Below are 17,423 nucleotides of genomic sequence, written 5' to 3'. Positions count from 1 at the left end.
TATTTATTATTTATAAACAGCATAGGATGTTATCAAAGGTCTTCTCATGTTAGTTTATGTTGATAGCTGAGAACATTTTCAAAGCAGCAGCAGGTTTTTGTTGTTAAAAGCTTGTTTTTGTTCTGCTAAAATCCTACCTCTTATAAAATTTAAAAGATTTATGTATCTGTTTTAGATCTTTCTAGATCTTCACATTCTTTTTTATTAAAAAATTCTTTTTCCCTTTTTTTGTTTATTAAGATGTTATTTACATACAATAGAACTCACCAATTTTAAGTGTATAGTACATTGAACTTTGGTAGTTATATATAGTCATGTACTCACCACCATAATCAGTATGGAAAGCAGTCTCCTCACCATGAATGGTGTCTTCATGCCCCATGCTGTCTTTCCCCACATCTAGCTGCCAGCCCCAGGTAACAACCGATCTTCATGTCATTATAGTTTTGCCTTTGCTGGCATTTCATATACTTAGTATTGTATAATATGAAGTATTTTGGTTTTACTTCTTTCATTTGAACATGATGTTTCTGAGATTCACCAATTTTTTAAATTAATTTTTCATTTATTGTATTAAGTAACAATTAATAGATTAAGTGTTAATCTATAGTATGGATGCAGCATACACCATAGTTTGTTTATCCATTCACCAATTGATGGACATTTGAGTTGCTTCCAGGTTTGAATTATTATGAATAATGCTGCTATGAACATCTGTGTACACATTTGTGTGTGGGCATATGTTTTCCTTCTTTAGGAACGGAATTGCTGGATCATATGATAAGTGTATATTTGACATTAGGAAATACGACCATGTTATTTTACAAAGTGGCTCTACCATTTTGCATTTCCACCATCAATGTATGAAACTTCCAAATGCTCTACACCCTTGTCAACGCTTGATATTGTCAGTCATTTTAGCTTTAGCCACTCTGTTGGGTATGTAGTGGTATCTTGTGGTTTTAATTTGCATTTCTCTAATGATTAGTGATGTTGAGCATTTTTTTAATGTGCTTAGTGGTCATTTGCATATCTTCTTTTGTGAAGTATCTGTTCAAATCTTTTATCCATTTTGTTCATTAGGCTATTTATCTTTTAATTGAGTTAAAGTAATTCTTTGTATATTCTGAATATAAGCTCTTTGTTGGATATGTTTTATGAAAATTGTATTCCAATCTGTGGCTTGTCTGTTGCCAAAAAGCAAAATTTTTAAATCTTGATTCATTCATTGTTAACTGATTTTTAAAATAGTTTGTGCTTTTTATGTTCTATTTAAGAAATCTTGGCTAATCCAATGTCACAAAGATTTTCTCCTATATTTTCTTCTAGAATTTAATAGTTTTTGCCACTTCATTTAGGTCTGTGATCCAATTTGAGTATAATTCTTTTGAGGTAAAGGGTAAGATTTATTCTTTTCCACACAGATACTCAATTGTTCCATTACCAGTTATTGAAAAGACCCTTTTCTCCATTGCATGACCTTGGCACCAAAACTCAGTTGACCAGTATAGGTTTATTTCTTGACTCTTTTCTTTCTTAATTATCTATATGTCTGTCCTTATGCCAATACCACACTGCACTGATTACTCCAGCTTTATGGTAAGTCTTACAATCAGGCAATATAAGTCCTCCCACCTTGTTTTTCTTTTTTAAAACTGGTTTGCTTATTTTAGGACATTGACTTTTAATATACACTTTACAATCAGCCTGTAATTTCTTCAAAAAAGGGGAAAAAGAGTCAAGATTTTGCTTGGGATTGCATTGAAATGTTAGATCAACTTGGGAAGGATTGCCATGGTAATGGTCGTTAAGTGTTTCCACAGATTCTTTTACACATCAAGAGGTGGAGCTTATTTTTCCTCTGCTAGAGTTTGAGCTGTACTTGGTGATACTTATAATGAATAGAATGTGGCAAAAATGATGGAATGTGACTCCCAAGAGCAGATCATAAAAGACACAGCTGCTTTGATCTTGCTCCCTCCTGGATCACTTGCCCTTGGGGAGCCCGTCTGCCATGCCATGAGGACACTTAAGCAGACCTGTGGAGGAGTCCACATGGCCAACAGTTGTGGCCTCCTGCCAGCAGTCAGCACTAACTTGCTAGGTGTGTTTTTGAGCCACCTTGGAAGGTTATCCTCCAGTGCTAGTCAGGTCTTCAGATGAGTGCAGATAGGCTGACATCTTGACTGACTACAGCCTCATGAGAGACCTTGAGCCGTAACCACTCAGCTGAGTTACTCCCACATTCCTGCCCCCACAGAAACTGTATGGATAATAGATACTTATTGTTTTAAGCCACTGAGTCTTGGGTAATTTGTTGCTCAGTAATCAACAGCTAATACAACAATCTTAACAGTACTGAATTCTCCAACTCATGAACGTGATAAGTCTCTACATTTATTTAGCTCTTCTTTAATTCCCTTTTGCAGTTTTTAAATTTTCAATGTATAGGCCTTGCACATCTTTCATTAGATGTATTCCTTTTTTTTTTTTTTTTTTGAGGCGGAGTCTCGCTCTGTCGCCCGGACTGGAGTGCAGTGGCCGGATCTCAGCTCACTGCAAGCTCCGCCTCCCGGGTTTACGCCATTCTCCTGCCTCAGCCTCCCAAGTAGCTGGGACTACAGGCGCCCGCCACCTCGCCCGGCTAATTTTTTTTTTTGTATTTTTAGTAGAGACGGGGTTTCACTGTGTTAGCCAGGATGGTCTCGATCTCCTGACCTCGTGATCCGCCCGTCTCGGCCTCCCAAAGTGCTGGGATTACAGGCTTGAGCCACCGCGCCCGGCCTAGATGTATTCCTAAGTAATTCTGGTATTTTGATGCTATTATAATTGGAATTGGTTTTATAAATGTTTTCCCAATTTGTTTGTCAACTAGCGTATAGAAATACAGTTGATTAGCCGGGCGCAGTTACTCACGCCTGTAATCCCAGCACTTTGGGAGGCCGAGGCGGGCTGATCACAAGGTCAGGAGTTCGAGACCAGCCTGACCAACATGGTGAAACGTCATCTCTATTAAAAAAAAAATACAAAAATTAGCCAGGCTTGGTGGTGGGCACCTGTAATCCCAGCTATTCAGGAGGCTGAGGCAGGAAAATCCCTTGAACCTGGGAGGCCGAGGTTGCAGTGAGCTGAGATCATGCCACTGCACTCCAGCCTGGGCTACAGAGTGAGACTCTGTCTCTAAAAAAAAAAGAAAAGAAAAAAAAGAAATACGGTTGATTTCTGTATTTTGTTTTTGTGTCCTCCAACTTTTCTAAACGTGTTTATTAATTCTGGTAGCTTTTCTGTGGATTCCTTAGAGTTTTCAACATAGATGGTCTTTATCATCTGGAAATAAATTTTGTGTGTTTATATGCTTTATTTCTTCTTTCCCAATTTGTGCCTTTTATTTTTCTTTGTTATACTAGCTAAGACCTCTAATAGAATATTAAATTAAAGTGGTAAATGGATATCCTTGCTTCTTCCTGGTCTTAGATGGAAAACATTGAGTTTTTCACCATTGAGGCTGTATCTATAAATCCACAAATCTTTTAGATCTTCACATTCACTTTTAGTTTATTATTTTTCATCAAATGTAAGAAATTAGTTTCAACTGAAATAAGCCCATATTTTTATTTTTCATTTGTTGAATCCATTTAAGAAAGTACCTGTAGCTTTTAAAGGAGGATGGTCTCCATGTTAAAATAGATATTAGAAGGTGTTTGTTTACATATAAGCACCTGATTATGGTTTTCTCCATGTGCTAGAGACTCTAGTTGCCTCCCAGTGTATTTCTGAGCCAGCAGTGCCTCCAGCTGAGCTCACATATCTCAGTATCCTTCCCCTCTCAGTCTGACCACTGGATTAAGTCCTGGCATCCTGGCCATTGAAGTGTAAACACACATATTCCTGAGACTTCTGAGAAGGCTCCTTAAAGTCGCCTTTTGTCCTTTTTGTCCTTTCTTATTTTTTTCTTCTGACTGCTTTGACTATAGTTAAGATGGTTGGAGCTTTTTAAATATGAAGGTAAAATAAACTTCTCTTGTATTTAAGCAACTGTTGTTTGAAGTTTTCTACTTAGCATAGTTGACCTAATCCTCCTGATGCATGGTTTCCCAAAAGGAAAAGCCTAGAGCAGGTTTCTAAGACAGTATGTGAGAAATGAATGACCTGCGATTAGCCTAATTATTTCTGTCTCTATTCCGATTTGGTTTTCCAAGAATCAGAAGGATAGCCAGCATTTTAATTGGGTACCTCAAAATTTTTTAGTTTAATATTTCTGTTCCCTCATATGAGATAGAAAAGCTATAGAAAATTCAATCTGAATCAATTTTGCACTTAAAGAATAACCAGTCTCAGACTAACTGCGAAAGGCACCTGGTTCTGTCTCTCATGAAAAGAATAATCTTTTCAAAACGTTTCACAAATGGCAGAAATAACTTTGGGCATCTCTAATTTGCATTCACATTCTTGGGATAATTAATTAGGGAATGTACAAAGTTCCCTTATTCTTTCTCTAACATTTTCAGTGCAGAAGAAGGAATAGGAAAATGTAAGATGCATCAGGGCAGGGATTTTTCTGTTTTGCTCTCTAGTATGTTTCAGTGTTTAGAACATAGGCTGGCACATATTAGCATTGAGTAAATATTTGTGGAATGAATAAATGAGGTCTCAGTGGGTCTGGTTACCACAGGCCTTGAGGGCACACTAAGTCTGTGTGCTGGGGCTCATTTGCAAGGGGACATTTATTCCTTTGGCTGCTCCTTGTCATGCAGAGGCAATATCATGCCCCTGGGAAAGCAGCCCCCTAGGTTTGTCCTGTTGTCCCAGTAGACGGTCGGTTTCTTGAATGTGGGACTGGTGGTTGGCCCAGCTTGCCTTGTGGGTTTTTGTTCAGCCACAGTTGGCCAAAGAAAGCAGTCGACACCTGTGTGTCATTGCAAAGTCATGGTTTCTAACCTTTGCCTGTTGTGGTTTCAGGCTAGTACTAAACAGGACCAGAGGACAGTTGAAGTTTACTGTCTATAATCAAGAGTGTTTTGCATGTTTTCTACCCAGCAAATTAAATTATTTGCCTGATGAGCATTATTTCATGATTCCCTTCCTAAAAGGGCTAAGCATCTAGAAAACCTGAAGAACCGTGTAATCGATGTCCATGTTTATTAGTGGACTAAGAGAAAAGCATTTCCTCTTGCCTTACATTCTCAGACTTACAGGGTCCCAGCTTCCGCTATTGGCATATAGGGGGCTGCTCCCTGTAATGCGGAGCCAGCCTGGGTCTTTGGCCTAGACTCTCAGCTGGATGTGGGCCAGGGGTTCTCTGGTTGCGTGACCATGTGTCCCCTTTCCTAGACAGGGTTCCTACTTCCTGTTGCCCAAGTGCTCAAACTCCAGCTCGAGCTTGTCTTCCCAGGCATATGCTCTTTGTTCCTTTTTGCTTTATCTGGTCGTCCTGCACTGACCCCTTGCCTGCCAGAGACTGCACCACTGCTGCCTTCTTTTTCAGTGGCCCCTCTGTTTGCTCTTTGGCTTCCCCAGCTCTGAGGGCCTGCAAGACCTCCTTGGTAGAGCTCCCCCAGCCCCTTGACACACAAATCCAAGTATATGGTCTTTTTCTAAAGCCTTCTTTTCACAGAGTCTATGGATTTCAACAAAACTCTCTCATTCAGAATACCCAATGTAAAAAAGGTTTATGAGATAATGGAAATTAGGTCAGCCATGGTGGCTCACACCTGTAACCCCAGCACTTTGGGAAGCCGAGATGGGAGGATCACTTGAAGCCAGGAGTTTGAGACCAGCCTGAGCAACATGGCGAAAGCCCATCTCTAGGGAAAAAAAAAAAGAGAGAGAGATAATAAAATTTAAAATTAAAAATAATGTGTAAATGTAAGATAGTATTATAATAACTGATGCTCTCTCAAAGCTTTTGGCAGTAATTAAGTGAAATCTAATGTAATTATTTTTGTCTCATATTTCCATAGAATAGGGTTTTAAGCACTTTATATTTTACTCCTTTGTGAAAATCTCAAACATTGTGCAGTAGCACTTTATTTGACAACTTGAGGTCATGCTGGTGTGCCAGTGGCATAGACAAGTGAACTCTTTATCTTTTATCATATGGGAAAGTATAAACTTGGAACCAAAAAGAGTGCATAACTTTCCAATTTCCTTTAAAAGGATCTAAGATAATGTATTTATTTTTGTGGAGCATTTGTTAATTCACCATTCACCCCGGAAATACTTAGAGTACCATGTGCCAGACACTCTTCTAAGTGCAGAGGCCAAGTAGTGATCAAAAGCAACCCAAATCCTCCCCATTCAGAGTTTACATTTAGATAGATAGGATAGAAATGTAAGCAGATGAACACAAAAGCCCTACTTCTCTGCCGGAATTTGCAGTCTTATTTTTGTTTATTACTGGGTGGAGGATCCATATTCTTCACAGAAGGGTCCTGCTGAAATGGAATACATAGTTTTGTGAGTGTATACTCATGTCTCATTGTCATTGTAGGGGCAGGGAAGGCATGGACAGGAGTGTGAAGATCTTTAACTTTCCTCAGTTTCTTAAGGTTGTCTGTGGCCTCCCCCCATAAATTAAGAGCTTCTACCAAATTGTGAGCTCCTTAAATACTGACGAAAACTGCATTTTCGTTATATTTTTCTTAATTTATTATTTAAAAATATGATTTAAAAAAAATTAGCAACAGGGTCTTGCTCTGCCACCCAGGCTGGATACAGTGGTGCAATCACAGCTAACTGCAGCCTCGAATTCTTGGGCTCAAGGGATCCTCCCATGTCAGCCTTCCAAGTATCTAGGACTACAGGCATGCACCACCATGCCCAGCTGATTCTTTTTATTTATCCTTATTTTTTTGTAGAGATGGGGTCTTGCTCTGTTGCCGAGGCTGGTCTTGAACTCCTGGCCTCTAGTGATCCTCCTCCTTCAGCCTCCTAACATTCTGGGATTACAAGCGTGAGCACAGAAGAACCAACATTGTATTGTTGAGCTTTTAAGATATATAGGTGTAACATATGACAGAAGTAGCGCAGTGGATGGGAAGACATTACATGGAACTACAGTAAGTCTTAACCTTGTCAGTAGGTTCTTGGAAATTCCAACTTTAAGCAAAACATCATTCAAATAATGTCATTTCATTCAGCATCTTTTCATTATAGCATTGAGGAGACAAAATTATACTTTGTTTCAGTTAAATTTGGAGTTTCCAAGAACCTATCAGTGAGTTAAGGTGAGGACTTACTGTAGGGTCTTGCAAGCTTCTCCTGTTTTACATGAAGTAATTCAGTATTAACTCTAAATACATTATGCTCAATTTTGAATGCATATTATAATTTCTAGGGCAAATATGTGGGGAAAAATACAGTGATATATAGCTGAAAAAGACCAAAATACGAAATAATATTTTATAGTACAAAAGAACGTAGGAAAGGGGGAGTAAAGAGTAAAAAACAGATGAGACAGACAGAAACCAAATAGCAAAATCCAGCTATTCAATCAAATACTTTAAGTATGAATAATAGCTAAACACTCCAATCAAGAGGTAGAGATTGTCAGACTAATTTAAAAGAAAAAAATTGCCCTCTGCTATCTACAAGACACACTTTAAATACAAAGTCACGAAAAAAGCCTGAAATTAAAAGGATGAAGATATATTATGGAAACAGTAAGCATAAAAAAAGCTGAAATGGCTGTATTAAGATCAGACAAAGTAGACTTCTCTATGAGTATTACTAAACACGCAGCAGAATACTTTGTTGTGACGAGAGGGTAGGTTGTGTTTGTGTGCCTAATGACAGCATCCACAAACAGGAACAGCTTCCAGATACATGAAGTTAAAATAGCTAATGGGAGCAATGAACAAATCAACAATCAAGTTGGATGCTTTGAGACCGAAAAATAAAAATATTTAATTTTGTACTTAATTCAAATCTCACAGCTCTAATTTGTCTTATATTTTTAATATTTTGTTATGTTTATAACATTTTGCTATCTTCTGCTGAAATCAGTGTAATGCTGATATATACCCCATTTTCTGTTTTATACCAGATCTTCAGAAAAGGGATTTCTACTTCCTTACCTCCAATTCATTACTGTTTTTTTTTTCATATTGATTCATATATCTCTCTTCATTAAAAATATGTATTTGTATTTGTTACAAAGAATGCCACTCCCTACCCCCTACCGTGTCCCCCATCACCCCTCTACAGCAAAGGCTACTTTCTGTGATTCTGTAGTTACTGCAGACAGATGCGTGCACAAACAGCACAGACTATTATTTTGTTTTTTGAAATTTTGCAAGAAGATAAGCGCAACATGTGATACCTTGTATGTGTATTTTTCATTCCACTTTAAACACGTCAGTACACACACATGGAGTTCATCTGGATGGCTGTATAGCACTGTGTTGTATGAATAACCCACTCTTCAGCTGTTCCCCTCCTGGGGATGATTTGTTTCTGCTTCTTGTCTCTCTCATGCAGGGCTGCAGTGGAATGTGCCTCAAAGCACATGGCAGCTCTACTTGGTGTTGCCACATTGCTCCCCAGAGGCACCGTAGCTTCACCTTCCCTTGGGACTGTGTAAGAGTTTCTCAGTTCCCTCCATCCTTACCAAAACGCACACCTGGAATCCCAGCACTTAGGGAGACAGAGGCAGGAGGATGCTTGAGCCCAGGAGTTCAAGACCTGCCTGGGCAACATGGCAAGACCCCATTCGCCACAAAATGGGGGAAAAAAAAGAAGAGATAAAACTGGATGATAGAGGACCTTTACGTTTTCACCAGTTGTTGCTATATTTAAGATTGCTCATTTTAGATTTCAGTCCTCTAAAAACAAGTGAGGATAAACGTCTTTTCATGAGTTTGTTAGCCATTTGAGTTTTCTCTTCTGAAATTACCTATTCACATGCTTTTAAAACTGGGCTTTTTCTTACACATTTTTAGGGTTTCTTGATATGTTCTGAATGCTGACTTGGTTAGCTGTATGAATTCTGAGTACCTTCTTCAGGCCTCTTACTTGTGTTTTCACTTCATTTATGGTAGCTTTTGGCATACTACAGCCTTTAAATTGTAAAGTAGACCAACGTGTGTTTTCTTTTCTAGTTTGTACCTTGTGTTTCTTATTTTAAAATATTTTGCCACCCCAATGCCAAAAAGGTATTCCTTCTGTATTTTGTGCAGAAAGATTTACAATTTTATGGACTCTATTTGAGTCCTTATTCCATTGCAAGTTTATGTTTGGTGTCAGGAAGGGGCCCTGTTCTGTCTCTTCCTCGTGTGTAGCCCGTGTGCTCCTTCCCTCCCAATCTACCCATGTCTGCTGAATACCAGGTGCCCTTACACTGAGGATCCTATTTCTAAGCTCTTGTTCTCTTGGTCTATTTAAGTAACCCTAGATAAAGACCACACTGTTTTAGGTAGCCCAACTTTATAGTATGTCTTGGAATCTGAAAGGACTTATGCTTCTTTAAAATTGCCTTGCCTTTTCTGGATTTTTTATTTCTTTTGTCTTTTAACTCTAAATTGTGATGTATAACACAAACTGTAATTGTCACGAAGCTGTGTAAATCACTATAAAGCAAATATATCCATAATCCACTATGCAGGTAGAGACCATGCCTGGCCAGCCCCGCAGCCCATGGTGCCCCGCTTCCTTCCCACCTCTCTCCTGTGACCCCTTTCCCCTTTTTTCTCCCTCCCTTCTGTGACCCCTCCTAGCACACACCATCATCATCTTTGCGCTTTGCTGTCTCGTTTTACTGCTTAGTGTGTGGTTTAGGTTAATTCATTCACAGAAGTGGAATCATGTTTTCAGGCTTTGGGTCTGGCTTCTTTCTCCCAACATGGTGTTTTTAAAAAGCAAACCTTAAATATTAGGCATGAATTTGAGGACTGGCATTTACATTCCAACAAAACACCCTGTTAAGATTTTATTTTGAATGATATTTAATTTACATATTAATTTGATGAAAATTGGTATCTTAACAGTTTTGCATCTTCTTATTCATGGAACTGGTATCTTTATTATCACTAGGGTTGGTTTTGAAAAAATATCCCTTACTATCTTTTTCATTTTTTCTGTGTATATATACACACAGACACACACACACACACACATATATAAAATGCCCAAGTATCTTATCGTTTTTGTTGCTGTTATTTGCTAACAGTTTATTTTTTCTTTCCAAACAGTCTGTATTTTATCCCTGGTTGTTTTTCTTTTAAGGATTTATTTCTTTTGTTTCACCACAGTGAATCTAGATGTAAATTTCATTTTAACATTATTTTAGGGACTCTTGCACTTTCATCCTGAGGATTTATATTCTTTCTTTATTCCAGAAAACTCTCAGCTGTTTATCTCTTTAAATATAATATCTGTATTCCCTCTGTTGGCTTCTTCTGGAACCCCTATGCTGACAGCCCCATGAGATGCACATAGTCTGTCTGCACAGAGGCCTTGGCCTTCCCTACCCACATGAACCCTTCTTGGTTCATGCCCTGTAGAGCTTTCCCTTCTCTCTGTGGAGGAGAGAAAGGGTACATGGAGCATGAGGAGGAACTGGGGTGCCTCTTACCCAGACTTAAGTAACCCTCCTTCCACAGGGCCTAGACCCTCTAGTCCAGGCGTATCTAGTCTTTTGACTCCTCTGTGACACATTGGAAGAAGAATTGTCTTGGGCCACACATAATATACACTAACACTGACGATAGCTGATGAGCTTTAAAAAAAAATTGCAAGAAAATCTCATAACTCTTTTTGTTTTTTTTTTGTTTGTTTGTTTTTGTTTTTTGAGACAGAGTCTCGCTGTGTCGCCCAGGCTGGAGTGTAGTGGCACAATCTCGACTCACTGTAACCTCCACCACCCTTCAAGCGATTCTTGTGCTTCAACCTCCTGAGTAGCTGGGACCGTAGGTGTGCACCACCACTCCCGGCTAATTTTTGTATTTTTAGTAGAGATGGGGTTTCACCGTGTTGACCAGACTGGTCTCAAACTCCTGACCTCTTATGATCCACCCACCTTGGCCTCCCAAAGTGCAGGGATGACAGGTGTGAGCCACTGCTCCTGACCTTGTAATGTTTTAAGAAAGTTTACAAATTTGTGTTGGACCACATTGAAAGCTGTCCTAGGCCACATATGGCCCATAGGCCTCAGGTTGAACAAGCTTGCTCCAGTCCCTGTGCTTGTCTGAGTCCCACAGGACTCTCTGCAGGCATTTGGACTTAGCTGCTTATATGCAGAGTGGTTTATAATCACTTGATAAGCTTTCTATTTTGTTACCATGGTTGAGGATTACAGTTTCTAGTTTCACAGACCTTGGAGTTTGTTTCTGTCTTCATTTTCTTTGTTGTACTGTTTTTGAGAGAAGGGGCACAGGAATTATTTGAAACCAGAAGTTGTCCACCATTTACTCTTCAGCCCTCTACAGTTTGTCTTTGGTACCAAAACTGTTCTTGTAAACACCTTGTTTATCAAACACCTCCATTTGCGACATCCATCCTCTAGTTCTGTCTTACTTAGCAGCTGCAGTTGATGTAGCTGACCATCCCTATCTTAAAACACTTCTTAGCTTGAACTCCTCTATTTCCTTTCTCTTCACTGGCAGCCCTGTCTCAGATTTCCTTACTGGCGTTTCCTACTCTGTCCGTCCATAGAATATTAGTGCACTCCTGGGTTCAGTCCTTAGTCCTATTCTCTCTTCTACTGTATCTCCCCCACCCCCATTTTATCTCTTCTAGTCCCATTACCCTAAGTGTCATATCATATCCAGTGACTCCGAAATCCTTATCTCCACCTTTTCCTTTAGTTCTAGAATTACATAGCCACCTGCCCACTCAGTGGCCCCCCAAGATATCTAATAGACACTCCCAAGCTCGGGCTGCCTGAACTGTTCTTTCCCCAGTTTGTCAAGTCATGGGCACCCCATCATCCTTAAGATCTTCACTCAAGTAACACTTTCTCCGAGGGCACCCCTGATTTCCCCTGCCGCCCCCAGAGTAGGTTCATGCCCCAAGTCACTTTATTTCCTTCCCAGTACTTGCCAGAAATAGTTTCACGTGTTGACTTGATTACTGCCTGTTCTCCACATTGACTGCTGTAAGCCCTGTGAGAGTGGGGCCTTGCTTATCTTGTTCTCTGCTGTATTCTAAGTTCCCAGAACAGTGCCTAGTGTATAACACAGTCTCAAAGAATTCTTGCCAATTCATCAATTTAAATTTTATTATTAAAACATTGAAGTATACTTATATTAGAAAGTTGTCAAATATGTTCTAATTTGATCTTCTAATCCTAAGAATCAAATTCACATCAGGATTTTTTTGTTGTTGTTAAACAAAGGAATAGCCATAGTCATTTTTAGCTAGAAAATCATAGGAAGCCTTGAGACTTCTGTAACCGTACATTATAAATGACCTTCAAGATGAAGGCAGGGTTGGTTTATAAATGGAATTGTTCATTGCTAACTAATGTTGGTGAGGATTTTAAATATCTAGAAAGATCAGTACTTGAAAAACTGATTAAAACACTATGTAAATAAAAACCAAGATTTTAGATTGTGTTTACTCTCTGATAAATTGATCGTGTGACTGGGTCAGCTGAGACATGGCAGTTGTTTTCTGCTGGTGTCTCTGCGATGGCCATCTGCCAACAAAGGTAACCGCAGAGTCAGTACAGTGTGAAAGTGTTTCAATAGTCAGATCTCTTACAGCTTTTTAAAAAATGAAGACAGTGTCTTGACAATCTTTTACCTGAACTTCATATACTAAGTAATTAGAATTTTGCTAGCTCTTCTAATTCAATAAAAAACAATTTTGTTTTACTGAGTAAATTCAATTTTGTGTTGATTTGAACCGCTTAGTGTTCTGTGGTAGAGGAACTTGCTTATTGCTTAACACTGCTATAACTAAGAAGAACACTATGTGCAGTGTTTGGAGGCTGCTGATTTTTGTGTCATGTACATTTTTTAAATGATACTACATTTAATCAATCACATTGGACGTTTTTCTTTTAGATGTCCGTCTGTGCTACAACAGCAAAATGTTCCAGGTGCATCAGGTGCTCTGCATCCCCAGCTGGATGGCAGAATTCTTTTCTTGGACACTTGAACCCATCTTCTCTTCTTCAGAACCCACCAGCGAAGCCAGAATTGGGATGGGAGCCACGCTAGACATCCAGAGACAGCAGAGAATGGAGCTGCTGGACCGGCAGCTGATGTTCTCTCAGTTTGCACAAGGGAGGCGACAGAGGCAGCAGCAGGTAAAAGTGATAATAATCACTAAAAATTTAGAAAATCTCAGTGGCCTCAGCAAATCTTTCCTCTGTGATTGCATGTGAGATAGAGACTACATTTTATTCCAGTGCCTTGCAAGCGGATTTTGACATTTCCAAAGAGAATGTAGGTCTCTGTTAGTGGCGATTCTTAGTTTTTTAAGAAGGTAAAAAATAAATTGTAGCTGAAAGATTGGTCAAACTGGACATTGTTTTTCCACCTATATTAGATAAGCATAACTTCTTAGAGAAACACCAACCTAGTTAACAAGATGTGCTATTTATCTGTTTTTATAATCTTGTAAAAGCCACAGTGTCTTCCTGTTAAAATGCTGATCATATGCCATGGAGTGAAGAACAAATGTAAAACTTCTTGATTTTCCTTAATTGAAATGAAGAGAATATGAAGGTAAGAAGATTTTCAATGGAACAACCAAGGAGTAGATTAAAAAAATGCTGTGTTTTCTCAACCTTGCTATCAATAATCAGAAACTATTGCACATTTGTCTACAAATACTGCATCCAAACAATCTGATACCACACTTGTCTTCCATGGGCAGCGAGGGAAGGAGGGTTAGTGCACACATCAGGCTAAAACCTCAGGCCTGATCTTTCTAGGACACCTCTGTGAGCCAGCCTACAGGGCTCCCCATTTTTCGCCTCTACCTTCTTTACCCCTGGAGTAGTTGTAAACCATACAATTACCTCTGCCATCTCTCTGTCTCCCACTAGCATTGGATGCAAGAAGTAGGTCTGCAGATCTCATGATGGTTTGGAAAAGTGAAATCAGATTTGAGGTCCTTAGAGTCTCTTTGGAGATGCAGGTCCCAGAGTTTATATCGGGATGGGAGGAAGGGGACACCTTATCAGGTGCAGAGTCTACAAGAGAAAGAGAGAAGCAGAAGTTGTTTCTTAAAGATGTGCTTGAATTTGAGTGACTCTGGAACATGCCATAAAGATGCTCATGATGTATTTAAAGCTGGAGGATGGACATCTCTGTCTTGGAGATGTGGAAGCTACGTATATGTGTAGGTGATGGAGTCACGTCTGTAGGGATGAGAGCTGAGAGCCGAAAGCAAAGAACTAATAAGTTCTGTAAGAGAAGAACTACATCCAAGGTGAACACAGGCTACAGATGAAGCCTTGTATTTAGCAGGAGGTAAATCCTGCAAGGAAACAGAGAAGAGCGAAAGGTATGAGAACTCAGAATGATCAAGGTCAGAAAAATTGAGCAGTGATTGAGTATAAAGGTAGAGGCGCAGAGCTTATGAGGGGATGTTCTGATGTTTCTGGCCTAGATAATCTTGAAGATAGAGGACTGATAGTTCCATTTCACCAATATCAAAAGAGCAGATCTGGGGGAAATATGTTGTCTGAAATACCTTGGGAATTCTGGGAGGAGATTCTCCATTGGAGAGCTTTGAATTCGTACTCATAAGCAAACCAGAGAAGCTGCGTTTCTCAGATTGGCCTCCCCAGGAAGATTTTTATACAAGGAGTTTAAGAGAGAATACTGTCAGCATACAGTCACATCATAGGGTTAAGGCTTCAGTGTGTGAATTTGGGGCAGGGGTATGGGGTGGGGGACAGTGTGTTCCATAACACTGCAGAGTGGAAAGGGCCCAGCATAGTCTCGGCGCTGCGTGACTGTTCTCCTTGCGGACGGTAGTTATCAGATGCATGCAGTCTCTGTAGATGCCAGATTGGATGCTGCGTAGTGGAGGAAATAGGTCTGTCTGGGTGAGGGGACCGCACATTCCTCTGTGCCGCCACCGTGGCCGTCCATTCGTGTGCCAGCACTGGGTTATCTGGTGATGGAGCCACGGCCATTCTGCCCACCTTCCATTTGGTGCCTTTTCTGTGGTGGATGCCCGTGGTGGGCACTACCTGCAAAACACTTGATGCTGCTTTTCCTCTAGCTGGGTCCTCCTTGTGCCCTTCCTTCCAGTCCCCTGACCAACCAACCAGGTGATCTGCTATGCCCAACAGATCCGCACGTGTGATTGCCTCAGGCCACTTCTCTTTCCACCCAGAGTTGATGACCAAATGTGCTGCCCGGGTTCTGCCTATAGGGGTTCCCCTGATTGTTGTCTTTGAAGATCAAGCCATCATGTAGCCATTTCTTTCAGCTGCCACTCATGTCCTGAGCCAGCCTATCCATTGGCTGTTTTCCCCCTCTGTCACTTGGTCATGAGGGGCCCAACTGCTGTGGCAGGCGGTGTTAGCTGGGAAGAGGCTGTGGTGCAGCAGAGGTGGCTGCCAGGGTGGTCTGGCATGCCTGCTTCTGCAGCTCACCCATGCTCTGCAGCCCCACTCATGCTGAGCCCAGATGCCCGTGTCCATCTGGTGATGGGTTTCTGTCGGCCCACCTGGCTTGGTAACGTGGTGGTCTCCACTGCTGACCGCATGCTCACTTTACGGCCTACGGACAGGCACTTCGTGGTGCAGTAGTAGTTTATACAAGTGGGATTTTTGGCTGCGTGCGCACGCCCTCGCTCCAGGACCCTATGGACCCACATCATGGTTCTCCTTTCCTGCCTTGCCATAAACTCCGCACGGTGTCTTTCCCCACCCCAGATACTTGGAACATCATAGGATCTGCCAGCTTGCACCCAGGCCTCAGGGAATGAGACGGACCCAAATCCCTGCCCTGCTGGAGCGTGCATCCCCACCAGGCGCCTGTGAAGTGGCACAGGCCTTTATGGCTGTCCGTACTGCTGTCAGACTCTTCCACTTTCATAGGATGGTCTCACCAACAGGTCTGAAATCCAGAGCAGAACACCAGCCCCTGGGCCTTTCCCGGGCTTTTACGTTGAGTGGTCTGCTGGGCAGCACAGACCAGACTTGATTTTTCACTAAGCTTACTTCTAGGGTCCGCACATGGGTACACCCAAAACTCAGCGCTTAGCCTCCTGCTGAACTTCTTCATTCTTCACTCAGCTGTGTCTCCGTTTTATTCACATAAGTATGATAAATCACCACGTAGAGAACTCTTGTTAAACCACCGCTGGAAATTATCTGTCATGTTTGTGTGCATGCACGAGTACTGTACAGGGTGCAGTTGTATCAGAATGTAATACCAGGGGAAAAGTTTATTTTGATTTTCAGTTACTTTTCAACAAATAAGTACTTAGTGCTTATTATATGCTAGGCCTAGGGCTGGACATTGAGGACACAGGTATAAGAAAGATAGCCCCCAGTCCTTTTTCTTATGGAGCTTAGGTCCTGTCTCTCTTGCAGAATTAGCATATTTCACTCTTTATCAGTAAAAAGACCACCACCATTTATTATGCCAGTCCTATAGTAAGTACTCAGTACATGTTATCTCATTTATGCCCAGTGTGTGCCTAGAGAGATACAGGTGTTCCCTCATGGCCCCGGAGGTTCAGGGGAGTGCTTGCTTGTCCAGGGGCAGCTGCTGATGGGGATCTGGGAGTGAGATCCAGCTGTGTCTGACTCTGAGATCTCTGTTTCTGATCCCTAACTCATATACCTCCCAATGTGAGAGCTCCTTGGTGATTTTTTTTTTTCCCCTTTTCACTTTGGCTGGCAGGAAACTCAGTGCCAGGCTTCAGGTTTAATTAGGGTTAAGTAAGAACTTTTGCTTCCATCTTCTTCTTTATGTTTCAAATATATGTTTTTGTTGTTTGCTCCTGTATCTTTTTTTGTAGGCAATCTCATACGGTGTATTTCATTTAAAATGCAGCTGTTATTTATTTAAAAACTGTTGATTTTTAGATGCTTTTCATAGAATCTGAGTTTATTTAGTCAGAATGTCATTTTTTTCAGTTACTACCGTATGTTACACATGATCTGTCTGCAGTTTTTCATTTCAGGTATTCCAAAATAACACTCAAGTCTTGATTCAGTGTTGTATTTCTTTAGATTTCTCTTGCCTGCTTATGCCAGAGTTCATCCTGCCATCTGGCAGGTGCTTGCTGCCACCCCCTGCCACGTGCTCCTCGTGTGACTCTGGGGGCACAGACTGCTTGGGAAGCTCTCTGACCAACACTGGTGGCTTCTCTGTGGGGATAAAAGAAATGAAGAACATGTCCTTTCCCTCCGTGAGTTTGTGGCAGGCTTCAGGGAGCTCAGGCAGTTGTACTTGAAATAGATGAACATCCAAGAACAAGGAAATATTTACTGAAGCATCCATGCAGTG

The 17,423-nt window shown here is 40.8% G+C and overlaps 1 protein-coding gene across 1 annotated transcript in view; it reads left to right on the top strand.

Annotated features, from left to right (window-relative positions):
• UBAC2 (UBA domain containing 2) overlaps positions 1-17,423 on the top strand; it is a 184,710-nt gene that overhangs the window by 124,991 nt on the left and 42,296 nt on the right. The window contains exon 7 of the mRNA XM_033177364.1: positions 13,011-13,249. Coding sequence (XP_033033255.1) covers positions 13,011-13,249 — 239 coding nt within the window. The remainder of the gene's footprint in view (positions 1-13,010; positions 13,250-17,423) is intronic.

The sequence above is a fragment of the Trachypithecus francoisi genome, unplaced genomic scaffold, assembly GCF_009764315.1.
Source record: "Trachypithecus francoisi isolate TF-2019V2 unplaced genomic scaffold, Tfra_2.0 Lachesis_group18, whole genome shotgun sequence".
Taxonomy (NCBI): Eukaryota; Metazoa; Chordata; class Mammalia; order Primates; family Cercopithecidae; genus Trachypithecus; species Trachypithecus francoisi.
This window is presented reverse-complemented; position numbering and strand designations above follow the sequence as displayed.